Source organism: Agelaius phoeniceus, chromosome 5, assembly GCF_051311805.1.
Source record: "Agelaius phoeniceus isolate bAgePho1 chromosome 5, bAgePho1.hap1, whole genome shotgun sequence".
In the NCBI taxonomy this organism is placed as follows: Eukaryota; Metazoa; Chordata; class Aves; order Passeriformes; family Icteridae; genus Agelaius; species Agelaius phoeniceus.
Window position 1 is genome coordinate 59,950,099 of NC_135269.1, and position 26,139 is coordinate 59,976,237.

Sequence of the window (26,139 nt, forward strand, 5' to 3'; positions counted from 1 at the left end):
AGAAGTGAAGCAGCAAAGGGAGAGCAGAAACAGGACAGAGAAGATGAGGTACTTTACTATTCAGAGAAACTAATCTGAAAGCATAACTAACCCATGTGTAATGTGAGTTCTTCTTAAACAGGCTCTGAGTTAGATAATGATAATAAATGCTGTAACTCGGCTTTTTTGGTCCAGCCCTCATCTGTCTGGAGGACTGCTATTATGGTTCCTACTATTTGATTCTCCAAGTTGAGTACTTTATCAAGAATATAATATCAAATTCTTTAGTGTGAAAGAATTTGACTGTACCTCAGCAAGGTATAGTCACAAGTAATCCAGAGGTTTTTCTGTACAGCTAGTGTCTTAGAGTTCTGTTATGTATTCTGGCTAAATTATGCATGAGTAGTTATTCCAAATGGCTGTGCTGTTAGTTTCTGCTGTGTAGACACAGGAAAAGAATAATAATGATAACCCACACTTTATGCCCATTCAAAATACTCTGAATGGCTCATATCTTGAGATGAACTGCCAAACAGTAAATTATTTTTTTTCTCTCACTGCTGAATGCAAATACATACGGAAGAACTACTGTGAAGGGAAAAAAGTGGAAAGTTTCTTCATACTTCTAAGGAGTGGCATTCCTGTGTGACACTGTCATCCAACTGCCAGTGACAAACTGTTCTGAAGTGCAAAACTGTTTTTGTTTTAACATCTTGCTCCTGTGTTAGTATAACATAGACACTACCCAAGGAGCAGAACTTGTTGGGATCTGTTGCCTAGATCCCATGGGGAAAACCTCAGAGTACAAAACATTAATTTGGTGTCAGCTCTATGTAAACTGAGATTATTGCAGAACTTTTCAGCTGCCTGTTTTCATAGCTTTATAAAAATATAAGTGTTTGCTTGTTTTAAGCCCCACAAACTCTTTCTTTTTAAAAATATGTTTGTCAGTTTGGTAGTTGAATGTGGAGCTCAAAGTATAAATACAAAAAAAAATCAAGGTGATACTAAGTTTTATTAAACTTTTTTTTTTAACTTACACAGGATTTTAGTATTTGGAACCATGAATAATGATTCCCTATTTAATAAATGCTTGTCACTGTCAAATCTGAGCTGCTTTGTTGGCAGCTTTTATCTCCAATCTAGCAATTGAATAGTCCCTAAATAAAATTTCTGCCTTAAACTATGCTGTAATACTTCATTATAAAGGTGTTAATAATTAGGTAACAATAAGTGGATCTACAAGTAGATGCTGTGTCAGTAAAGGCATTACTGTGGAAGCTGAGCTCTCTTGTTTGGAATGTTAGTGTAACTATAACCATGATGATCAGGGAGTCCAAGTGAAATAAGGTCTGTAGGCAGAGACAATCTCTGCTATACACCAGGGCCTATGGTTGGAAAAATCTGGCAAGTTTTCATGAATACATCACAACAACAGACTTGTAACAATGCAGTTGGAAGCAGAGTTGCAGCTGCTGAGCTAAATGTGCATATGGAGCAGTTCCTCTGAGCTGCCTCTGCTCTGTTCCCTGGCCAGGCAACCTGGCGGAGCTGTCTGCTGGCTCAGAAGGGAGAGGATTGCTGTTCTCAAGAGAAGGGAGAAGGGTCCATAACTCACCACAGGGCTGAGTGGCTGGGTGAGAATGTGGCTTTTGCAAAATTGTGTTGGGCTGGAAACCCAACCCACACCCCAGTCTCGTTTGTGCCTGTGACTGCCCAGGTGCAGTCCAGCGGGAGAGCTTCCAGTGGCTTCCCAAAGCAGCCAGTCACAGTGAGAGACACATGGCAGTGCTGTGAAAGTCACCTGCCACCCACAACTGAGTGTTTCTTATTACTGAGTTGTGAGCTGAAGGTGGCCTGTAGTTGTTCTGATGTCACAAGAGTAGCTGCTTTTGACCATTTGCTCCATGTGTTGAAGTTCACTCAGGTTCTCCCGTGGGACTGGTGGATGATGAGAATTGTTGGGGGCCTGTCAGTTCCATCCCATTGCATTAAACTCCATCAGGCTGAATTCAAACAGATTCTTCTCAATTAATGTTTAATATCAGTATTGCTGCCCCTCTTTGAGAGCTGGATTAGGGATTGTATACATAAAAACATGCCTGTTTTTCCAACTATTATTGTTGCTTTAGTAAAAGAAATACTACTTTTCCCTACAAAAACTACTTGATCTTTAACAGAAATTAATGGAATGATAGTTTTACAGTCAAATTATTTGTGCCTGTATGTATTAAAAGTTTGTTTTCTCCAGATTTTATTCTTGTTCTAGGTTTTTAACTAATCAAGTCTTTTTGTCTTCATAGTGCTTTTAGGTGCCTGAAAGTGTTAACACTTCAAGACCTCAGTATGCGGTGGTTTTTAAATACTGAATAACTAGATCATTTTATTAAGGGAAGGTGACAACGTGTATGCTGTGTGAGGATTCCTTGTGCATGAAAACATGCTGTGTAGAGGAAAAGATTCTTCAGAGTTGTCGTCTAATTGCTGCTCTTTATTTGTAATGATAACCAAGTTAATGAACATGAAATTCACCAAAGCTTACTAAGATCAGACCGTCCCAAAAGGAAATATGCCGTTTATTCAAAGCAGTTCCTTTTCTTAAAGGTCTAATGTAATCAGTAAACAGGGAGGAAATTTAGTTCAGGGACTTGAAATAAATTCCTGCTTTGAGTACTGTCAGCCACAGACATTATTGAAGTGTTTTATACCAAAAGACATTGTGTGATTTTGAACCTGGCTCTGGTTTCTCTTTTAGAAGACATCAAACCGGACTGGTAGAATAAGGACTCTTCCATAACAAGGAAAAGGAACCAGCCTATAATCTCTAGCTCTCAGCAGCCCTACTCCACAGGGTTTTTCTTTTCTATGTCCTGCAGATGGATTTAATCTTTTATGAATTTGTGGTTTTAATGAGAATTAAATTTACAGAAAACTGTAATAGTGATTTGTTTAGTTTTTCCACTTGTATTTGCCACTGATCTGTGCGTTCTGCTTGGTTATGTTTCATGCCTTTTAAAGCTGTTAGCGTTGCAATGCTCCCTTTGTTTCCTAACCAGAACACAATGGACATTCCAAAAAAAAAAATCCAGACCATGATTTGAATTTATTTAAAGGATCTCCAAATTTTTTTCATTAAATAAAAATTACAGTAATTCTGTATTTAAGCTTGTCCTATGGATAAAAATTGAGTGCATTTCTTAGTAATTTGCAAACAGCTGGGGCACTGCAACTTTAGGGACTAATCCTGATTGGTGCTCTGTACCTACAGCATTTAATAATTTCAGTGGGAACTCTGAGTGTTCAGCCTCTTCCAGAATCAGGCTCTTAAGGAATCTATACTTCAATCAATGCATAGCAGAATTTTGCACCAAACTGTAATTACTGTTATCAGGGCCCAATGTGTAAAATCCCCATATCCTGGGGGATTTCCAGACCCTTAAGAACACAGCACTTGATAACTTCAGTGAGCAGTTTGGGTTTGCGAGGACAGGAGTTGAGCAGATTGGCTTGCATTAATAGAATTGCACTGACAGTGTTTCTTATAGGATTACTGAATAATTTTTTAATAAAATATAGATTTTATAATCAGGAAGCCAATACTAGGTACTGGAACAATAGTACAGAGGAGTTAATTTTTATTTCTACAGTGTTAAAAGTGCACTTATATGCTGGTTTATTTACATCTTGGGGAAAGGCGAGAGACTGCAAATAGGGAGATTATTACTACTTTCTTTTTTAAAAAAAGAAGGGTTAAGGCAAATTTTAAGACTAAAAATGTTTAAGCAATTATAAACAAGGCTAGACCCTTTGAAAAAAAGTTTAGAAATATTCTTAAAATAAATTTTTATAGTGTTAATTTTGTAATAATTTATGTTTTGCTATACTTCAGAGCTAACTGACCGGTATAGTTTCAGAAACAGTATGAAACTTAGGAAAGTTTAAGCAATGTTTATATTTTTAAAATGTTCTTTGAATTATGTTTTTATTGTACATTTCTTCAGACTGAAAAATGTGTACATATCTTTGTTATTTTTGCACAATTTTTGTCTTGTTCAGTTTTAGGAGCAGTACTATGTTGATTTTTTTTTAATTTATTTTGAGTTATAAAACTGCAGGATTTTAAAAATCTCAGTAACAAAGTCATCCTCTGTAATCAATGAACTGCTATTTCTATTTGTTGAGGGAAAACAGTGGTTGTGAGATTCAGTGGTTGCTTCTGAGAAATAATGCTAATCAGTGACTGAAGGAGCAATTTTGTAGTTTTAGGAAGCTTTAGCTGTTTCCATGCATCTTTTAATTGGAAAGCTGAATTATGGAGCCTGTCCTTTGAATGCTGCTTAAATTTTATTTTCAACTGGCTTACACCTGACAGCATTTCAGGAAAGTTAAGCACGAAGTAAAATCCCGTGGTGTTCTTTCATCATCAAAGAATCATTATTTCATTAAATGTATCAGAAATTTTAGCCTGCAAAATGAAATGGAAGTAAACTTTTGGAAAAAAAAGTGGATACAAACTGGACCAGCCTATAATGCATTCTTAGTGTAGCATTCACTTGTAGTTCTTTTTCTTCCCCATTTGCCTGAAAACCTTGTGATTTGTTTCCAGCAATAGAGGCTCAGAAGCTTTGGTTGTTCCACATACGCAATGCATAGGCCCGTCAGCCATAAAAAGCGACTTGGATAACTTGTATGCCTTCTTTTGTATCGATGTAACAATTGTAAATAGTGCTGATCGACCTTTGTAGAGAATAGTTTATACAGCATATTCTATTATTGCTGATTCTCAGTGAACTATTGTTTTAAAAAAAAAGAAGAAAAAAAGAAATTTTTCTATTTACACCTTATATTTTGTTATGCTGTTGACCCATGGCACTTTAACAAAACTCTGTGGGTTTTGCATAGCTGGTCAGTCATGGGATATATTAAATAACTGTTGTTGCACAGAAATGAATTTGCACCTGCTATATTGTGCTTTCCTACTACAGATTTTAGAACCTTTTCCAGAAGACTTTTGAAGAAAGCATGTCCAATCATTCTAAGAAAAAAAAATGCCATACTTGTACAGCCAATTTCTTTTCTACAATCCATATTTTGTAACACTAAGTATTTTCATTCTTTGTCCTGCACCTTTATGTATTAGCAGTATCAAATAGAATTCATTCCATGCTTGTGATAATTGTAAGCAGAATAAATGTCTAAAGTAGGTGTAAATAGTAAATTCTATGGCTTACAGTTTAAAAAAGGAAAACCAGAACAAACATGTATCTGATTGATACTGCCATGGTTCAACACCGGGCCTGGAGATATTCTCTAGTGAGCGATTGTATTTTTTGTTTTTTGCTTTATTATTATTTTTTTTTGTAACATGGCTTTGTAAATAAAATAATTTATATGTTTGTAAGAAACAGATGGGGTTTGTCATTATTTCCTTTGCAAAGCAAAAATGGTGTGTGTTGCTTTCTTTTCCCAGAGGCTGAAATACACTTTGCAGATGCCCTGCACTGAGAATTCCACGGTAGTTCAAAAGATCTGCCCAGCTTTCTGTACAGGGCTGAATTGCCCTGGGATTATTTTTGGCATTCATGTCTAAAATATTTCTGTATTTACATGTCAAGACACGTGCAGCGATCAGCTACTGAGGTTTTTTGCACTGATAAACCATTTTTAAATTCCTTTGCTTAGCTGAATGCATTTTCTCATTCCTTATCAGTGTAAGAATTAACTTTGTTACAGCTGCTAGATTTAGGAATTCTCACTTCAATGGGCAGTACAAATTTATAACCAGTCTTTTTATCATCATTAATACTAAACCCACAGCTCTTATCTAGGCGTTAAGATTCTTGTTCTGTGCAAAGCCTGTTCCAATTACAGATCAAATGAGACTTAAATTGTTCATTGGCTCGACAGCTCTGCAGAGAGGATTGCAGTTTTTTCTCTTGCAGCCACCCTCTTCTGCATATCTGGGGAAGATGGACATTTTCATGCTCCTTTCATGAAGTAGCTGGAAACTGTCTTGGAGATACTGGAGGGAAGATGCTCACAATTACAGTATCTTTTTTAAAAGCAAGCAATTGGGATTGCAAACTGCATTTTGTGTGCACACACTCAGAACTGCAGAGGAGATAGGAAGCTGGCTGCCTTGCAGGAAAAGGGAATTGAAAGAGGGAAATTTTACCTTCTAGGTAAACAGCTTTTTTTATAATGTCTTGCACTTTCTGATTCCTGTCACAAAAGCTAATCCTGAATTTCCTCTTTACTGTCCAGTTAATGCCTTGATCTGAGATACTGAGATACTTGTATTTTGAAAGCTTTTTTTTTTTTAATCTTTAGTTTATCTTTTTCAGTACAGAAAAAAAATAGTATCATTAAATAGTGTAGTAGATGCTGAAGTTTCATCTGATAAAAGTGGTCTCCATGTATGGCTAAAGATAACTCTGTGTTTATAAGATGCTTTGCTATTTCTAGCAGCCATTAGAAATTAAAACTACAGCCAAGAAAACAGAATATGGCTGATATATTAACTGCTTGCCATCACTGCCTATGGCCAGCAAAGGCTGAAGACCACTCACTTCCCAAAAATGAATCACTAGTTTTTTAGCTCTTTTGGGTGTGTTGAATTATCTATAAGCTGTTCTCATATTTGGAGCTGGGTTTCCCCTCCTTTTTTTGGTTATGCACAAGTGTTCTGCTTGTAGCACTCCTCTCCTGTTAGTGTTCTCTAACATGCTCTGAATACCCCCCATTTTAGAGAGAAGCAAATCACACTGTAACTTCTTTATTCATTGCACTCTCATTTTTATGCTTCTGTTTTTACCATGGAACTATTTATTTTAGAAGGAAGTCATTCCAACCAGGATCTGTTTTATTCTTCCAAATCTGTCAGGATTCACAATTGGAAAAAATGCCAAATACTGATTCCAGAAATATTTGGAGGAGAGTCATACAACACATTCAGACTTCAGAACACAAGAATGTTTATTTCATTCAAATCTTTCTGTGCTGTTTTGCTCTTTGAATACTTCCTGAAAGCAACTGTTCAAAGCAAATGCAGATCTCTTTTAAAAGACATTCTTTTTAATTTTCTAAGTAGAAGAAAGCTAAAGCTGATCATTGAGCAGCAGGTGCCAGTCTGCCCTTTGCCTGGAGGATCCATGGCAGGCGGTGCTGAGCTCTTGTTCTCATTTTCTAAAGCACTACAAATGACACAAGCTGGATTCTTTTCTGTGTGGGTATTGTTGTTTATGGCTGACCCAAAAATATTTAGCTCTAGTCTGTGATCTGTTGTCCCTACAGAAAGGAGAAGAGAAGCTTTAGAAGTTTGCCAGCAACAATAATCAGGTTCCAGGAGAACTTGACTCAAGGGTAAGGACACCAGTAGGGATTTGAGATGGGGCACTACCTTCAGCTGTGCCCTTTGCCCATTTCCCAAATGTGCCATATTGAACTCTGACATTCAGTCTGGCTTTGATTTACTTGGAGCAGTTGCTAACATGGTTGATGTGACACCACAAGGATAGTTTTTCAGAAAAGCTGTTTATGGTGTTCAAAGTGCAGAACCCACAGGTGTGAAGGCCTTTTGGTGTAAGTACAAAGAATGGCCAGATGAACAGGAGTGCAGCCCTGGGAGCCCTGTCTGTGTCAGCTCGTTTCCAGCCTGGCCCCACTGAGGCAGCAGATGAAACTGTGATGGAGGAGACATCACTGTGGAAGAGAAACCATCATCCCTTCCCAGTGGGAAACTTCCTTAGTGCTGATTTGGAGCACTGTGGCACAGGTGAGTGAGATTGGTCACTACTGGGAAATGACTACACAGGCTCAACCTCTTTGCCTTTTCCACCACAGCTTCAAAATATATATATATATATATCTTTGTATATGAGTATCTATATATATCTTGCCTCAGTTCTAAGTTCTAAGGTGTTCTCAACAGCCTTCCCCTCTGGTCAACTCCAGTCTTAAATTGCAATTATTTGCCTTCCTGTTTCTTTAGTTTTCTCTTATTTTGATCCATAATCAGCTGGGGGGTTTTGTGGTGTGGTTTCTTGGGCATTTGGGGGTTTTGTTGTTTTTAAAATCTTGCCTTGAGCTACTCCTTCCATGTTACTTTTCTTTAGGATTTGTGTTTGTAACACCAAGAAGTGCTCTTCCTGGTAACTCTGCTTTTACAAAGGACTGACTGACGTGACTACAGTTAGAGCAGATGTGTGGATTTGCAATCAAGTACAGCAAAAGACAGGGGTTACTCTTCAGAAACACAAACCTTTGGAGATGCACAATCCATACTTCTGCTTCCTAACTGCATGCCCAGCTTTTTGTTGCTCAAAATGTCAATTTGAACTATGGGGTGTCAGAGACACTGAGGCGATGGAGATGGACCTTGATCTCTCCCACCCTGTGTAGTGTGAGCTCATTCTACAGATCCTGCTGGAATAAAAGTTTCTGTGCTTTGAAGAGCCATGGGCTCAGAGCCATACTTACACAGGAAAATATACTGTGTATCTCAAAGAAAGCAGGCTCCTGCTCAAGTAACTTCTTTTTTCCCCTCTGCCTTCAGCAGGAGTCCAACCATAGTTCCAGGAAATCAGTTTTGTGGCTTTTCAGCCCACTGAGAAGTGGACAGTTCTGTTACAGTAAAGTCCTCTGATATCAATCTAGGCATGTTGTGACTTATTCTTCTCCTTCACTCAGAAACAAGAAGTATTTTTGTAATTCCTGATTTATTTTCCCCAGTACATGATTTCTGATGGCAGGTTTCACCTTTATTTTGCAGCTGACTGGGAGAAAGGAAAAAAAAGCCAACATTCACAGCTTAGACTGATGACTGTGGGCTCTTGTTCTTGTGGAGAGGACTGGGATGGCACAAGTGGTGATCCAGCTACTTCTGCAGTACATCAAGGACAGTTTTTTGACAGAAGGGCTCAACAAGCTGAGTGGGGCTATGCTAGACATGCTGCTCACACATAAGGAAGGGCTGCTGGGAGCACTGACACTGCTGGCAGCCTTGGCAGCAGTGACTGCAATGTAGCAAAGCTTACAATTCTGAGGGAAGTGAGGAAGATAAACAGTTGAACTGCAGTCCTGGAATTTAGGAGAGCAGACTTTGTTTCCTGCAGGCATTTTGTTGGCAGAATCCTGCAGGAGACTGACCTAAAGGGCCCAGGAGAGCTAGCTGCAGCACAGGAAGAGTCCATCCTGATCTGCAGGAAGCTGGGCAGACATGGGAGAAGGCCAGCATGGCTGAATGGAGAGCTCCTGACAAAGTCAGAGGCAGAAGGCAAGGACACAGACTGTGGAAGCAGGGGTGGACTACCCTAGAGGAGTAAACACTGCCCAGGCATGCTGAAATAGGAACAGGAAAGCCATAGCTCAGCTGCAGTTGGAATTAAAGAGGGATGTGAAGGACACTTCCAGTACATTAACATGGAAGGAAAAGTAAGTAAAATGTGGGCCCCAGTACATGTGAGGACAGGGAGGTGACAGAGGTACACTCATGGCTACTTTTGCTTCAGTTTTCAACTGGAGAGGTCTGTGCTTGGAGCTTTGGGCATAGTTTGGGCAGTGAGGTGCTATCCCCAGGACATCTGAGTGAAGGACTGCTTATCCTGCATCTCTGTGGGAAAAGCTGGGCTTGGTTCAAGGATACAGGCTGGTACCATTCCTGTGCAGCTGAGCACTGGAACACAGAGCAAATGATGCTGGGGAGTCTCCATTCTGGAGACAGTAGAAACTTGACAGGCTGTGAACAACCTGAGCCGGTCTTTGAAATTAGCCCTGTTTGAAGAGGAAAGGGAGTTTACCACATGATCTCCAGAGGACAATTTCAACCTAATAATTCTGCTGTTCTGTACAGTAAAAATAACAAAAATGTGGTTCTGGCTGCTGCGATAATCAATACTCAGAAGCTCAATATTTCTGTAGTTGAGCTCTTTCCTCTGTAAATGTACAATATAAAATCCCCTGATGAGGAACTCACCTGTATTTTGGAAGTCCTTGGGGGCACCCAGAGGGAAGCTGCAGTGGAGCTCTGCCAAAGCAGCCACAGCAATGGCAGCAGCAATCCCTACAGCTCACCCTTTGCTCAATAGCTGAGTGCATCCCAAAGCTCCTGCCAGGGAGCAGCAGAGGGAAGCAAAGCCTTCAAGGAGCTGCTCTCAGCAGCTGTGTGCACAGGAAGCCTGTGGCACATCTAGGGATCCTTCCCAGCCTGTATTGCTCCTGTCTTTTCCCATACCCCAAGACTTCAGTCCTCTGGCACTCCCATTTGAAAGAGCATGTCCATCTGCCTGTTTCCCCCTGCAGGACAAATGGTTGTTCTGGAACCAGCTGCATATCTGACCTGCAGCCCCTGTTTTTCTTCATTACAACTCTTAAAGGTTCATTGTAGTCTATTTAGCCCTATTAAATTAGACAAAAGGCTTAAAGTACTGGTGATATTCTGTAGAAGGCTCAGCTTCTATCACAACAGGTATTAAGCCTTTTAAAGAAATCTAATTTATACGACCAGGATGCTTTAAAGAGATGAAAATAGTTTGGTCCTTTGGTTCTTTATTAAAACTTATTTAGCAGCATCTCTATAATGGAACCAGAATACTTTCAGGTGTTTGTCAAATCCTGTTTTTCTCAGCTACCAGAAGTTCAGTTTCCCTTACAATAGCTCATGGGAGCTCCTTGCAAATTATCCTGAAATATCATACTTTTAGGATCCATATATGTAGCTGGTACTATCATTATATGAACTGAGGATAATAACTTATTATGTAAATAATAAATACATGATTCATCATCAGAATATTTTTTCAAGTAAATAAATTGTGCTTCCCTAATAGTGAAATAGAATTTTAAAAAATACATTTCTACTTGTAAATCAAATTGGGATTTGCTCTATTTAGTGATTTTTATTTTTTTTAACCATTCCTCAGTGAGATACAATTAAATCCATAATTCCTGTGCTTATTCTTAAAATTTTAGCCTTAACATGTATTTCCTACTGTTTATCTTTGTTGATTACTAAAGGAGAAACATCCTTTGCCAGATGCTGGTTTCCTTGACCCAAACACTAACCTACCTACCTAGCAGTATTTCACTTGCTCCTTCTTTTCCTGTCAGTCTTCCTATCCTTAGGTTCTCATCTTCAAGAATGTATTTTCCACATCTTTATTTCTCCTCTCCTGACCAGCCCTTCTCCTGCTTGTACTTCTCCACATTTCAATCTGCACTTTGTCCTATGGCTCTTTTTTAGGAAAAAAATTTTGCTAATGCTTTGCAAACTCTGCAGAAAGGCATAGAAAGACAAATGCAGGAATGGATTGAGTAACTATGGAATGTTTTACTCAGGAGAAGGAGGTTTCCATCACTGCCTGGCAACTGTTAGAAACCTACAGTTCCTCTAACCTTAATTGAGACTAAAAGCAGGGAGCATAGTCAGTTTAAAATAACAGAGAATACAGACAGCACATGGTTGTACAATCTCTGCAGGTTGTACAATCTCTGCAGATGCTGCCTTTCTCCCACTTTATCTAAGAAAACATTAAGTGATTCTATTAATGTCTTGCGCTATTTTAGTTTTGGCAAATAGTTAAATATATTTAGCACTAGACTTTTCACAGGAATAATATTCTGCTTTACTACATGCTCATTTATCATTGTCTGATTTTATTTGATGGTAGATAGCTATATCTTTGTAGATTTCCTCAGTTGTTTTTTTTTTTTAGTGGGATGGTTTACTTGATTATGGTTCTCCTACTAGCAGTGGGTAGTACAGTCAAAAGCTTCTTTGATGTCTCTTCTCTTTTGTATAGGCTATGTTGCAAGACTCAATAATGGCTTTAAAATGTAAACTCTCTTACTCTCAGTTGCTGGCCACTGGTTTTGCCCCTCGTACGGGTGTAGAACACCGGGAAGATCCTGGCAGCCCCTCACAGGGCGGGGATGAACCAGGGCTGTGCCTGGGAACGGTGGGAGGTGAAGAAAGTGGAACCGCCGGTGGAAGGAGACGTGGCTGGAGGCGAGGACACAGAATCGCAGTCCCTGGAGGTCACCCGGCCAGCCCCGCTGCCAGGGCAGGGTCACCTGCCGCAGGTGACACCGGAGCACAGCCCGGCGGGTTCGGAATGTCTCCGGAGAGGGAGACTCCGCCACCGCCCTGGGCAGCCTGTTCCAGGGCTCTGCCACCCTCAGCGTAAGGAAGTTCTTCCTCATGTTGAGGTGGAACTTCTTGTGTTTTGTTTTATGGCCAGTGCTACCCGTCCTGTCGCTGACACCACTGAAGAGTCTGACACATCCTCTTGGCACGGCCCTTTGAGACATTTACATGCATTGAGGGGGTATCATGAGTCTTCTCCGGACTAAGGGGCCCTCAGCACCCGCATAGGTGTTACAAGGGATCGACCGCGGCTCATTTGCTTTCCCCACGAACCAAGGCAGAGCCGGAACCCAGCGGGGAGCGAGGCGTGGCTGTTCCGGTGCTACCGTGACGACTTCCAGGAAAGTCACTCAGTTCTTCCTTCCCTTCCCGCTGCACAAGCGGAGCGTCCCGCGGGCTCCTCTGCTCGCCCTCGTCCCGCCCGTGCCCGCTCCCGCCGCCGCCGCCGCTCCCCTCACGCCGCCGCGGCACCGCGGGATGGCGGCGGGCGAGGAGGAGAGCCGCGAGTACCTGCGGCGGCACCGGCTGCCCGAGCTGCTGCACCGCCTCGGAGCGCTGCTGCTCTTCCACCGGCCCGGTGCGCGCAGGCCCGGCCCCGCCGGCAGCGGGGACAGCGGGGGCGGCGGGGCTGCGCGGCCTCCGCGCCCCGGCTGAGGCCCGGTGCCCGCGGGCACTCTGACCTCCTTGCAGAGCGGCCACGAGAGTTCCTGATCCAGGTGCTGGAGCGGGTGAAGGCTGGCAGGCGAGCCGAGGGCGAGTACCCGTTCCTCATGGACGAGGCCAACGTGGAGGCCATGTTCAGCCTGCTGGATGTCCTGGGCCAGGGCTCCATCCGGGCCGCGCAGTACAGGGAAGGTGCGTCCGCCTGCACCCGGCCACACCAAACTGTTCCCTTGCACAGAACTGTTCAAATAACTTCAAAGTTACTCACCTGTATACTTCAAAATTATCCACACAGCTGCCCACACAACCTGGAACTTGGAAAGTTGAAAAAAGTTACATGTGGTTAAGTTTCCTAGTTTAAGTTACATGTTGTTATCCTCACACATTTACTTTCTATTAGATCTAGGCATCTTTAAATTTAAATTTGGCATTCTAAAAACTCGCATAAGAAATTCTCTTTTGTTAACTTTAGCCCTTAAAACTTTGGGACTGAGCACTGAGGATTTAGAGCTAAAAGATGATGTGGAGATCACACTGCATGAATTCAAGGAAGGAATGTAAGTTTAATTGAAATTGTGGTATTGGTTTTTGGTTTGTTTTTTTTTGGGGGGGGCATATGCATAGGAGATACTTTACTGAGATTTATTTTTTATTTACAAAGCTTACATAATTAACAGATGGTTTAATTGCTAGTTTAAGCTCGACTGTGTCACTTTGCATTGCAAGATTAAAAAAGAGGTCACTTAGTGCCTGACCTTGCCTTGCTGTAAGGTGAACTGAACTCCATGCCCTCCACTACCTCAGTTTCAGGATCCTCTCACAGCACCCACCCCTCAGGTCAGAGTGAAGTCATCAGGCAGCCCAGGGTTAAAATACTGATCTAGAAATGTGGAACAGTGAGACCCTGTTGTCATCTTTGTCAGGGGTGGTAGCACAGCTGGAGATGAAATAGGTTCAGAGTTCAGATAATTCCTCACAGTCAAGGTATGGTTCTAGGAGCAATTTTTTAGTAACTGTTGCAATTGCTGAAACATAAGGAACTAATTATCCTCATTATCTAACTAGAGATTTTCTTTTTCTGTCTTAGGAAGAAAAAGATGCTGGAGAGCTGGTCTGTGTATTAGTTTCAGCAGTGGTCTGCTGTATATATTAAAAACAGGCATCTTCCCCTAATTTTTCTTCTGGTTTGTCAGCTGTGAAGAGTTGATTTTAAGCAATATTCTCTTTTCTCTTTTTCTCATCTTCCCTGCCCTTCAGTGGAGCAATCAGCTGAAGAGGACAAGTGACAAGAACATGTGCATGTCCAGCAGGCACTGGAGGGAGTATAGATAAGAATTGCTCTTCTTAATATAATTAGATGGTTTAAAAAAAAAAGTAGAGATCTCTTTTGCAACTGAAATAGTATTTTGGAGTCTCCTCCTTCAGGCCATAGTTTACAGTAAAGGATTGTTACCTGTTGGCTCATCAGCACTGAATAAAATAAAGTTGGTTTTTGGGCTTGTGCTGCATTTTGGTTTTCAGGTATTTTTAACGAAAAAACAACTCCAACAAGTTATGACAAATGTCCACATGTAAATGACCACATGCAGGTAGCACTTCCAAGTGGTATTTTCAAACTTAGCACACAATGTTCAATTTATAAGAAGAAACTTTTTTTTAAAAATTAGGCTATTGTTTTTTCTGTAAAAGACTATCTTAATTTGTATGAAGAAAACAGTGACACATTCCTTCCTTCTGCATTGATTATATACATTTTAATACAGAACATCCATTATCTGGAATTTGGAGATCTAAAACATCTGTGTTTAACTCAAGACTGAGCAGTTCATAGGGAACATTAGCCCACGTTGTACAAAACTGCATTTACACTGAAAATACTCTGTTCCTTAGAATGATGCAGACAAGGCAGACTATTCCTTAGAGATGAACAGTTTTAGCTTCCAAATGCAATGGCAAGGTGGCCATGGAAAATAAGATCTGCACAGTTCAACACCAAGGCAGTAGCATTTTGAATTTTTTCTTTGAACTGTATAGAATAAGGCATAAGATTCAATTAAAACAATCTCTCAGCATATAGAAATGAAAGAAAGAAGTATATTACAAGATATTTGCTTTGTTTTCTCTTGGAATAAGTAATCTAGACCAAGTTATTAACCATTTCTGAAGAAGTCTTTATTTTCCTGTATTTGGCCAATTAGCTCTCAAACTGAGAAGAATCTCAACATCCCTTTGAGCCAGTTTATAAACTCCAAGTTCATTTAGTGCTGCTATTGCAGATGGCTGGCTGGGCTTTAACGGTTCATTTTCTGAAGCTGACTGCAGGACATCCTTCAGAAGCAAAGCAGAGCCAATATTCAGGTTCAGGATAATGCAGGCTTCTTTTATGCTAGAGGAAAAGTTACATGGATTAATGTAAGCAGCACAAATTTAAGTGTCACAAAAAACCCTTCCATGCTCCATGTTGGTTTAGAAATATTCAGATTTCATCCTCAATCAGCTGAGGATTTTGATGCTGGACTATTTAGGACACTCTGGGCCTGTGAAATAGACTAACCAGAAATAAAGTAGCAGCTTCTCATCCCTGACAGCAACTAGACTGCCTCACAAGGCAATCCTGAGTAAAGTAGTCCTTCTAACAATAGTTTGTTATGTTGTAACTGTATCTTTGACTAGTTTCTTTGGCCCCAGATTCAGAAGTTTGTGCCTCTTAATATTCCTTCCATGATTTTATCTAGACATCCTGACTGCACAAAATACTCTAAGACACATGCCATAGCCTGTTGCTGTGTGAGTGTACATGCTGCAGAATCACTTTCCTAGTTGAAAACATCACACACATAAATGATCCACATTTAAACTGTGGATCAAAACTAATTGAAAAAATCTTGGTTTTAAGTAGAACACTTGTATATCTCTAGACACACACTTCTGATACCAGTAGATCAGAAGTTTGCCAACTTACTGCTTGAAGTAGTTTTCTGGCCTCTTGCAGTAATGCGAAAATAGGGGGAACAAATTCCGACTCATGTCGAACTGGAGTTGTGCTGCTCCTCCTTCATTGAAATGATTTGCCATAATGATCTGCAAACACAAAGAGGTGCATCTGCTGTTTGAACCAGTCACTGACACCTACAGGGCACTGCACAGGTCACACTGACACCCACCTCCTGATAGATGTACAGATCCACTTTCTCTGCAAGCATTTGCCAGAAGATTTTGAACAGTGAGTGGCAGAGCTGCTGCTCCAGTTGCAGCAAACGGTCTCGCAGCGTCTGCAGCATCGGGCACGCCGTGCTCGACAAGGACATCACTGCTTGCTCTGCTTGGGAGGGTAAAGACAACCACCTAAAGAAACCATTGCACTGCAGTCATTAGAGTGAAATTATTCATGTTACAACAACTGAAGTTCAAATTACCCTTTAAAAAGAAATCTTACCCATTTACAATGTTCCAGAGAATCCTTTCCCATTTCTAATCTAAAAGTTATCAGTCTAATGCTATGTTTGAATTTCATTTCATATTAAACTCATGCTTTAGTTATAAATCTCTGAACATGTCATTCTAGGGAACCCCATCTAATCTGAAAATCATTGAGCTCTATTCCTTTTATTAAGTACTTCAGAAATTCTACTCAGAAGAAAATATTCAAGAAGCCCTAGGAGTCTGTTAAGACAGAACAGTCATGACAGGCCATTTTGCATAAAATCTTCAATACCACTATGAAGAAAATAATTCCTGCTCAAAATAGAAAACTAGTACTATCCAGAATATTTCCTAGGATTTTAAACTAATACATCTAACTAATTGTGGAACTGCTTTAGAAAACATAGCATGACAATTGTCCCCAGGTAAGAACAAAGAGTATTTTTCAGAACTTACTACCCTGCAGCTTTCCTACTCCAGAAAAAAAAAAATACTGCCTATTATCTATTCTTGCCTTTACTTACCTCAATATTTTTAACAGGAAATAATCCTGTAATATGCAAAGAGATTAAATAAACAGAATCACCTCTCTTTTTTGTACAGCTTTGCAGCATCTTTGACCTCTCTGAAGACATGATCTACTTGTCGTGTCAGCATGTCGTGCTTGAGGCGCTCCAGGAGGTTGATCATGTCATCAAAGACAGAGCTCTCCATGGATGCCAGCTGTCCCAGCTGGAGCTGGCTCATGGTGTCACTTTCTGCACGGACCTCTAGCTCAGCCTGCTGCAGCTGCAAGAAGAACTAGGCAAACAAAACCAGAGAGGAACACCACAGAAAATAATCTTTCTCTTTGAACTTTTCACTGGTACTTTGTTCACACAGTTGTAGAAAACACTCTCCTCTGGCATATTTATAAAGTTAAAAATTTAAGATTTTAAAAACACTTTCTTGTCCTTCCCTGTGGTCCCGATTTAGTGAAAAACAAAACATGGTGGCTTAATCCTAGTGATGGAACTGATACACATTTCAGATACAACAGCAGATAGGTAAAGCGAAGAGATCAAAAGAAATACTGAAAAGATATTTTAAGATTGACAGCAGCATGCTTTTAAAATACCCTACCTTGGTCTCTTTAAGATCTGCAAAAATAAACTTTAATTGTAATTATTTAGCAATGATTATTCATTTGAATCATAAATTTACTGTGCTGACAACAGCAAGAAAATTAATTTAGTTTATGGAGATCAATGTGACATTGTGGCAACAGCTTGTTGGTTTTGCTTTTAAGCAGATCAAGACACTAGTAGATGCAGTTAAACAACATGAAGGCTGCTATCCTACCAAGTCAAGATTATCCCCTGCTAGGGCCACAGCTTCCTGTGAAGACAGTAAGAATTTGGAGGCAGCCCACAGCCCACACAATGCCTTATTCTGCACACTCCATGTGTAAAAGGTTTTTTGACCTTCAGCAGCAATAGCTGCAGAAAAGCTGCAATTCCTCACTAGGCCGTGCTGCCACCAGGCTGTTGTACAGCAGTCACTAATTCCCAGTTACCAGTGAGTGGCCTTTCTGGGCCACACCTGAACTGTGCTGCAACACAGATACACACATGGATCTGTCTAGGCTCTCCTGCCATGGGAAGAGTTCAAGCACCAGGCAAAGGCTGCTGCTCTGGTTCAGAGATCTTCAAAATCAATTCACCTTTTTTTACAATAAAAAGCATGTAAAAGAGACTAGGTTCTTTGGTCTCTTCAGGTTATTCCGTTTCCCAGGCTCTCTCTGCATTTCCCTAGAAAGTTTATAATTGGCAGCTTAGGCTTCAAACAGTAACCTGTCCTTATTTATACATCTTTTACTAAATCCAAATTTATATCTCATTCTACTTTTTCAGTAATTAATTCTCCTGAATACACCCAAAAAGCACTGAAAACAAAATGTTTGTTACAAAACAAACATCCCAAGTCCATTTTAAAGTATTTTTTTCCTAAAGAAGAATATTTACTTTTACTTACTACATTGTCAGCCCAGTCTGCCAGCACTGTTGCTATGTAGTTAACAGCATTAAGGATTGCGCAGTATCGGAATCCCAAGGAAGCTCTTGTCTCTTCCTTCATCACCTGAGTTAATCGTATCCTGAAATCATCCACTAACTCCTTCTGTAGGCCCAGGAACTGGAGTTTTCTGGAAGCTGTTGGAAGATTCTTATACCTGTCTGGAAAGACATTAATAAAATGGTTTTAGGCTTTCCAACATTAAATAAAAGCTTTTCAAAAAGAAACATCACAGGCATCAGGTACATACATGCACCACCTCATGCCTGTGAGAACATCAAAAAGTCAGTATTTAGATGTCAGTATTTAAAACAGCCAATATTTCAATGTTTGCAGGGACACTGCCCATACAAAAGCTAAACATGCAGACTTTCTTCCCCCTCCTGGTTCCACGAGCAGTTTGCACTCTAACACTTGAGGCAATGTGTGATAACACCACACCCTCCAGCATGGCCCCTACAGCATCCTCACACCGAGAAAGACAAAGCCATTGGAGATGCAATGGTCTCCTGAAAACAAATAACAAATTCGCTCTTATGTACTGTTGCAAAAAAAGAGAAGTTACTTAATAGCTTCTGAATTGATACAGATTCAAAAGAACTATTAGGATTTATTACTCCATTGCAACAAAGTATATTCTGCCAACTATGAGAGAATATGGTAAATATCAAATGTATATTTATAATTATTATTTTGCAAACATGTCACTAGGTCAAGATTAGTCATGCATGAGTTAGTGTCCAAAATACAAAATGAACAGGAAGTTTTTATTAAACTGCAAATATCACAGCTTTGCAAGTTTATTTGGTGACTGCTGTTGACAATGAATATTTAGTAAACTATTTAGTAAAGAATTCTGTTAGCTGAAGGTTTTTTACTGCTCATTACAAACAAGAGCAATGCCCATAGATATAATTACCTGTTATAACTAACAAGAGAGTCATAAAAGTTTCAGCACAGTCTGGAACTTTCATTTCATCTACATCAGTGATATCTTTGTACTGTGATATCCATGCAGCCTCCGAAGAAAGCATAGAGTCCATTTTCTGAAGAGCAACTGAAATGCAAAAAACTTATAAGTTAAGTTTTTAATTAAAAAAAAGTCTAACAAAAGCTTCTCTAAAGTATACTAACATAAAAGCCTTATCTCTGGTAAGTTAAATTTTGCATTTTCAGTTTATAAAAAATTACTGACAAGTCGTTTCATACAAAACCAGCTTTAATGTATCTGTTTGCAACACTGTTAGCAGAGTTAAATGCCAGAATTGATTGGGGGGTTGGTTTTGTTTTTTAATAGTTGGCTTGCTCTTTTCCAATATATTTCTTCTTCATTTCTCAAAAACTAATACCTTGCCCTTATTTCAATTTAAAGTCCATCTCTGTCTGCACACACATAACATTTGTCTAAAAATAAGCCTACTTGATTGCATACAGCTTAGGGACAAGAGTCCCACAAAATACAGAGGCACTGTTGAAACCTAATCAATTTTTATTCAGAATAATTACAGAGCATAAAAATACATATGTTTTTGGCAGTAGCCCTGTCCAAGTGACTTATCCCGTTTAAGAAGGGTAGCTGTGTAAGTAGACACATACTTTGTGACTGTTAAATATAAAGGCCAACAAAATGCACTGGAAGTCTTACATTTTTTTTCCACTGTTAGCCACCTCTGGAAGCAGGATTCTTCTGACAGAATATGCATGCAGCTGGGAAGGCTGCTGAGATAACCATGGACGCTGTATAACTCTCTCTCAAATAGAAGCACCTCATCCACGAGGTGACAAAAGAGTGTATCATCATACAACAGGCAGGGAATATCAGCAGCCAACTTCTCCAAAATCAGCATTACTAGAGCACGAGAGAATTCAATCTTTGGAAGGAAAGAAGTGAATGTCAGAGACAGGAAGTACTGACATGTGCAAACATGTACACAAGAAACTGCTACTAGACTAAGTCTCACCACGCACACATTTCAGTGGAAATAGGCCAAATATCTATCAGAAGCTGACTTTGATATTTATATTCACATTTACAATCCATTTCATTACTTACCCCAGCATTCACTGATGATCCTGCCTTGTCCAGTATCGGCTGGATTTTGTCATCAAGGAACTTTGAATGATTTCCAATCCACATAAGTACTTGTGTTAAATACCACTCAGGCTTATTTAAAAAAGAAAAGAAATTATTAAATGCATCCAAACATTTACTCAAGAGCTACTAGTATTTTAGGACAAATTTCTAAAAATACTACTCTCTTCCCCCACCTGAACTCGGGTCACACAAGTCTTTCACTCTGTTTTACTTAACTTTCATTTATAGAAAAGCATTATCAGAAAAATGTTTCTGGATTTGCATTGTCTTAAATGTAACAAATATTGTGTTTCTCAAGCAAAAGTTACATTATTATTTCTCCTTTCTCTACTGCTTTCTCACTCATGAGAGCCTTGTTTCTGCTTCATATACTTCTTCCTGTTCTCCTGTGTGGCCCTTATTTCTTGGTACAACAAAAAGGATGTGCTCCTGAGAAAAGCTCTGCTCTTACTTTATTGTTGTTGTACCTAACCTCAGCCCCACCTTGCCCTAGAAGCAGGGAATCTATCACCCTCTCATTTCACATTTTAATGCCTTTAAGCTTTTTCAAGTTTCCACACCTAAAAGTATGGGCTGCAGGTTTTGATGAACACTTCTTTCAGTGTTAGTGCAACTGGAAGCAGCTCCTGTTTCCTCACACTCCCAACAGCTAAAGAACCTTCTGCTGAGGTGCACTCACATTCTGTGTGTCTGTTTCTCACCTCTGTATTCATTTTCACTTGTCTCATTAATTTTATCATGCTTGGGTTGTTGAGTTTTTTTGACAGTCCTTCCCCAGCTGGGCAAGGTCATTGTGAACTCTGAGCCTCTCCTCTGAAATACTGTTAATCTTGTCCAGGTTGCTGTCTTTTAAATATTTTACATTGATATTTTCTTTATTGCATTTCCCAAGTAATTACTAAACAAAAAACCCAAACCAAATTTCAGCAATGCCCTGTTGAAATATCTTTCTGACCTGACACTAGATTCCCTGTAACATTTTTTTAATAGGTTCTTATTTTTAAAATAGTTGTTCACCTATTGTTGGCAAATTCAATGTCTTCAACAGAAATTTTCCATTTGCTTTTAAAATAATTTTGTTCATATCTAAAACATGTTTTTCCCACTAACATACACAACAGTATTTTAAAAAGCTCTGTAGTAGCATCTGTCAAGACTGCAAATGTATTTAGATCTACACAAGATGGTGATCATAAGCAGACTGTTACAAAACAGCTCCTAAACTCTGCTCCAGATGTTGCAGTGGCATCAATGCAATGAAACCTATTCCAATGGTAATTCTCAGATAAAAATGCTCAGTCTTTGAAGGCAATTCACACAAGAAGTGAGTCAGTTTCCAACTGATAAACTCAGCATCTCTTCTTTTATGTCAATTTAAAAATTCAACCCATTAAAAAAAAATAATTATTTAACAGTATCTTTAGACAAATCACATTTCATATCCAACATTTTCAGTTACATGAAGGTAGCAAAACACAGTGCCAAAAATCAAAGTCACAGCCTTTGAGCTCAAGAAATACAGAGCAGTGCAAAACCACTTGCAACAAGACAGAGGAAATTAATCAAAACCTGTGAACAGATGGGAGTCAGTCTAAGACTGTAATGATGCCTTATGAAGGGTCTGGGCAAGTGAAAAATATTGCCTCACCCAGAGAAAATGCCTGTGTCTCTGAAAGGTGTCCAAGTGCTATTTTGATGTCTGTCCACACTTAGGTAGGCACAAGAACTGCACTGTTTTGAAGAGTCCTAATTTTGGAAAATGTGAAATCTATACAATTTAAACACAGCAATCTAGAGGTTGCTTACAAAGCAATTTAAGAATGTCAAACCACTTTCTCCCATACCTTGTTAAGGACATTGGTTTGTTTATTTCCAGTGAAATGATACTTGAATCTTTTCTGAAGAGGATTCAGCATGATCTGTATTGGAAGGATGACTGGTGGTGAAGGGGGTAAAGAGTACTTTTCTGGCAATTGTTTGGGTTTGGTTAACAGCTCATCTCTAAGATTGACAGTCAAGGATGGATGTAAGTGTTGAATTACCCCAGCACCATCATTTCAATAGAACAGGTTTATAAAAATGAACACTGCAATATATGTCCCTTAAGTCTGTTTGATTTAGGAAACTTGCAAGAACCCAACAAAGCACCATTTTCAGAAACAAACACAGTGGCTGTCCAAGAGACACACTTATTCATATTTGTTAAAGGAGGATAAAGACTCCTGGGATTAATAAATGCAACACATGATTTCCCATTTTTATGTAATGGATTTAAGTGAGCCAAACCTGCCAAACCAAAATTGTTACCAACTCAGGATTGTGCACAATGGCCTTGCATCTTTCCACTATGTGATTAAAAAAAAAAAAAGGCAGCCACAAGCCACAGTCACACACACACACACACATACAAAAAGGCTAAGTTGAGCTTTAGTTTTAACTGATTTTTTGTGAATTAATCAGGGACAGAATGAGCAGCAGTGCCCTCTGAGCAACCTCAAAGGCAGACTATGATTGCTGCACAACAGAAATCCTCCTGCAGTCTCCCCTTTTTGTAAAGTCTCCTTCCAAGACATGTATGTTTTCCCTTTTTTTCTTTCTGGGGTGGGACATATTAAAGTATTAAAGGTTATTTCACATAAGGCTATAAAAGGAAAAGAATTAACTGTGTCTAATAAAACACACATCACCATTTTTTCATTAACATGCATGGGTAATGATTCCAAACAGTGTAAGGCCAAATCCTCATGCAACCTAAACTGTGAGCTATCATGAGAGCATTGGATCTGATGACTTGGAGTTAAAATGTTGCTACTGACAAAAAGGACAACTTTGGCACTTGGCATTTTCTAAATGCCAACCCCCCCCCCCCCAAAAAAAAAACCAACCAACCAAACAAACAAACACCAAAACAAAACAAAAAAACCCAAACCACTACCACCACCACCAACAACAAAAAAAAAACAACAAACCCAATCCCCACAACATTCAATTGTTAATACAAAGTAACATAAATTATCTTCTGTCTTTAGGGAGAATAAAATTTAAAATAATTCTTCTTCAGGACGTGCATCTCTAACAGTTTTTATTCTTGCTAAAATGCACTGCAAGAACTTAAAGGATACGAGGTTTGCAGTTTCAGAAGCTGACAGAAGAGCATCTCCAGGTTGCTGTACACCTCAGGAGCGCTGGCTGGTGCAGCAAGGCCAAACGCCTGGGACTGAGGTGGCCCCACAAAGGGCCAGCGGAGCTGTGTCAGCACCTCCTCAAAGTCACTACAACACAAAATAAGCACCTGGACACCAACTGACAGAACAACACAAAGATGAGGGAGTCACAGTATCTCTCTTACCTTGTCAATTTGTCCTTAAGGATTTTATGCCAGAATTTAACAGTGGATCTCACAAAAGCAAGAAGATGAGAACAAGATGACTCCTGAAGTTTAATATCCAGTTCTGCCATGAATGCTAGAGTACTGGCTGCCTCTGGAACATTGTTGGTCATCAGATATTGCTGAATGCTATCACTATAAAACACCAAAAACACAAGGCCAAATATTCATTAACGATAACAGAAAATAATCATTCAGATATTGAAAAGTAAAGACAAAACTTTCTTGAATTTGAAATATTTTAATAAGGGGATAAAGCAGGTCACCAGCCTCAGAACATACATACAGCACTCAGAACTACCTGAGCTCTTCTATGCGAGAAATCCACTGGAGGTAGGCCAGGTGTCGCTCGATCTCCTCCACCTGACCTATCAGCACATCCAGATCCTCCATCCAGGGCTCAGCTTTCAGCAAGTGGCTATTGATGGACTCTGACAGAACAGTTTCCTCCTCCAGAAGCTGACTCAGAGACTTTTTGGAATCTTCTGCATTCTTTAAGGCATTCTGAATTCTTTTAGGGACTTCTGACGAAACTGTAAGTACCTGCATTGACGGAGATGTGTTAAGGCAGACATAAAACCACTGCACTGTGTAGAGCAGTGCCACTGTATATCAGGCCCACTGATACATTTAATTTAGTTAGAATCTCAATCAATCATACAGTATGTTCAGAAGAAGAAAAAAAATGAAACAGAAAGATGCGTACCTGTTCTTCTAAATGCTTTTTGTTTTCGGATAGCTTTTCAATCAGGCTGTCTAGCTTCCCCAGGGAATCATAGTCATTTCCAAGTTCTCTTTCCACAAATTCAGAAACATAGTATGGGATATCACAGTGGTCTAGATCTCTAGTGACTTCTTTCTTTCTAACAGCAATGCTTGCCATGGCTTCTTCCTCCGCAATACTGAGTATATGACTTCTAATTAGCCAACACAAAGACAGAACAAACAAATATTATCTATTGAGCAACAAAACTCCCTGAAAAGATGGGCAGTTCAATTTAAACTGAGACTGAAATACCACATTCATGAATTATACTGTCTTAAGTGAGACAATTTGCTGGCTTAAGTCAGGTCTGACAAAACCTTGCTGACATATCCAACTGGTGATTTATCATATATTAACTACCGAAGAGAAACACATCTGTTAATTTCTTCCTTCCCCAAAAGCATGAATTTTATTTAAAATAGTTCAAGAAAGATGTAGTTCCTACATATATAATACAGAAAATGTAATGAAAACTAAAAAAAAATTGTAAAATGCTAAGGAAGATAATGTTCCACTTTCCCTTTTCACAAGTTTAGGAAATTTCAGAGTTACCAACTCATGACAATTGTATTACTAGCAAAGTACCTATGTGGGCCTTAAAATAATTTGGAAAGTAAATACATCACTGAAATATTTACCAAAAAAACCCCCCACACAGCATAACATAAAAGACACTTGCTGATCCACACATTTGGCAGCATCCAGAGAAACCTGACAGTGAGAGGATGTTCACAGCGAAACAAAAAAGGCAACAATGACAACTGTTTGGCTAGTTCAATCCTCTACTTCTTCGTGTTACTTTCTAAACACTATTTGAAAATAAAACCCGATACACTTGCACTTCGTCTGCTACTACCTTTAATTAAGTTAAAATCCCTATTAAAACGACAACAGCAGTGAGAAAGGGGCGCAGCTGATGAGCCTGAGTTGCAGAGGCAATAGAGAGCAGCAGGCAGAACGAACTGAGTGACCAAGGGTGCTGCAGAGGAATAATCGAATACAGAAAGCCCAGCAGTAAAATTCCTGTTTGCAGCAATGTAAACATTATACAGCAGGAAAAAAACTAACCAAACGGTGCTCTTTGCATACGTAGTGGAAAGGATCTGGTTACACAAGACAGGAACAGGTGTGTGGGCGCATCCCTCCCGCCAGCTGCCTGCTCAGCCCCGCGGCTCAGCACCCACCTGGGCCAGAGGGCCGGGCCCTTCCAAGGGCCGGCTGGAGGCTCTGCGGGCTCCGGGAGGCTGCGAGCGGAGCGCCACCGACCGCGGCCCGGGCAGGGCGGCCGGGCAGCCCCTCAGCCGGGCGGCAGCTCGGCGAGCCCTTCCTCCCCGACCGCGGCCGACGAGCCGCCGCTTCCCTTCGCAGGACGGCCCCGCGGGAACGGGAGGGTGCGGGAGCCGCCGCCCGGAGCCCTCAGCGCGCTCCCGGCGGCTCCCGGCGGCCGCGGCACCGCCCCCGCCGCGTCAGCAGCGCCGCGGGTGACGGAGCGCGGGGCGCAGGCGCGGCGCGGCTCCCGGGGCCTCGCTCCCCGCCCGCCGGCGCGGGGCTCACAGAGACACGGCCCGGCCAGAGCCGCGGCCCGCCGGTTCCAGGGCTGTCCCGGCCCGTGGTCACAGGGACACATCCCG

General features: G+C 40.4%; 3 protein-coding genes and 1 long non-coding RNA gene across 11 annotated transcripts in view; 3 read left to right on the forward strand and 1 right to left on the reverse strand.

The window, feature by feature from the left end:
- Positions 1-5,384, forward strand: part of ATXN7L1 (ataxin 7 like 1) — a 110,987-nt gene extending 105,603 nt beyond the window's left edge. For 5 of the 6 annotated variants that reach the window (XM_054631007.2, XM_054631010.2, XM_077179107.1 and 2 more), the window contains one exon: positions 2,735-5,384. In XM_054631007.2, coding sequence (XP_054486982.2) covers positions 2,735-2,776 — 42 coding nt within the window. In that variant the 3' untranslated portion in view covers positions 2,777-5,384. Of the gene's footprint in view, positions 1-2,282 lie in introns of all 6 variants that reach the window. The other variant, XM_054631008.2, reaches the window with a different exon arrangement.
- Positions 5,385-7,178: 1,794 nt separating this feature from the next.
- On the forward strand, positions 7,179-12,443 carry LOC143694168 (uncharacterized). Its single transcript, XR_013182495.1, has 3 exons — positions 7,179-7,753; positions 8,750-9,411; positions 11,778-12,443. It is a non-coding gene; the product is annotated as an uncharacterized LOC143694168 (long non-coding RNA).
- A 33-nt stretch (positions 12,444-12,476) lies between these two features.
- On the forward strand, positions 12,477-14,292 carry EFCAB10 (EF-hand calcium binding domain 10). The gene is made up of 4 exons (XM_054631281.2): positions 12,477-12,698; positions 12,812-12,976; positions 13,257-13,341; positions 13,872-14,292. Exons 1-4 carry the CDS (start codon positions 12,599-12,601, stop codon positions 13,906-13,908), a joined length of 387 nt encoding a protein of 128 aa, XP_054487256.2. The 5' UTR covers positions 12,477-12,598; the 3' UTR covers positions 13,909-14,292.
- Positions 14,293-14,512: 220 nt separating this feature from the next.
- RINT1 (RAD50 interactor 1) lies at positions 14,513-25,977 on the reverse strand. 3 transcript variants are annotated; one of them, XM_077179110.1, is made up of 14 exons: positions 25,693-25,977; positions 24,449-24,644; positions 24,044-24,285; positions 23,704-23,877; positions 23,477-23,626; positions 22,199-22,355; positions 20,313-20,423; positions 19,905-20,130; positions 19,179-19,316; positions 18,221-18,420; positions 16,794-17,008; positions 15,949-16,129; positions 15,747-15,865; positions 14,513-15,170 (listed from the first exon to the last, which is right to left on the reverse strand). In XM_077179110.1, the coding sequence occupies exons 2-14, from the start codon at positions 24,623-24,625 to the stop codon at positions 14,957-14,959; spliced, it is 2,304 nt and encodes a 767-aa protein (XP_077035225.1). In that variant the 5' UTR covers positions 24,626-24,644; positions 25,693-25,977; the 3' UTR covers positions 14,513-14,956. The 3 variants fall into 3 exon arrangements, with proteins under 3 accessions (XP_077035225.1, XP_054487254.2, XP_077035226.1); XM_054631279.2 differs by having other exon boundaries at positions 24,449-24,659; XM_077179111.1 differs by lacking the exons at positions 22,199-22,355; positions 23,477-23,626; positions 24,044-24,285; positions 24,449-24,644; positions 25,693-25,977 and having other exon boundaries at positions 23,704-23,836.
- Between the last annotated feature and the right edge of the window lie 162 nt (positions 25,978-26,139).

Coding starts and splice junctions, on each gene's coding strand:
- EFCAB10 (XM_054631281.2), top strand. CDS start 12,599: ATGGCGGCGGGCGAGGAGGAGAGCCGCGAGTACCTGCGGCGGCACCGG. Junction 12,977..13,256: donor GGCCGCGCAGTACAGGGAAG/GTGCGTCCGCCT, acceptor TGTTAACTTTAG/CCCTTAAAACTTTGGGACTG. Junction 13,342..13,871: donor CATGAATTCAAGGAAGGAAT/GTAAGTTTAATT, acceptor TTTCTGTCTTAG/GAAGAAAAAGATGCTGGAGA.
- RINT1 (XM_077179110.1), bottom strand. CDS start 24,625: ATGGCAAGCATTGCTGTTAGAAAGAAAGAAGTCACTAGAGATCTAGAC. Junction 23,627..23,703: donor CTTAAGGACAAATTGACAAG/GTAAGAGAGATA, acceptor TTTGTGTTGTAG/TGACTTTGAGGAGGTGCTGA. Junction 18,421..19,178: donor TCTCTTGTTAGTTATAACAG/GTAATTATATCT, acceptor ATGTCTTTCCAG/ACAGGTATAAGAATCTTCCA.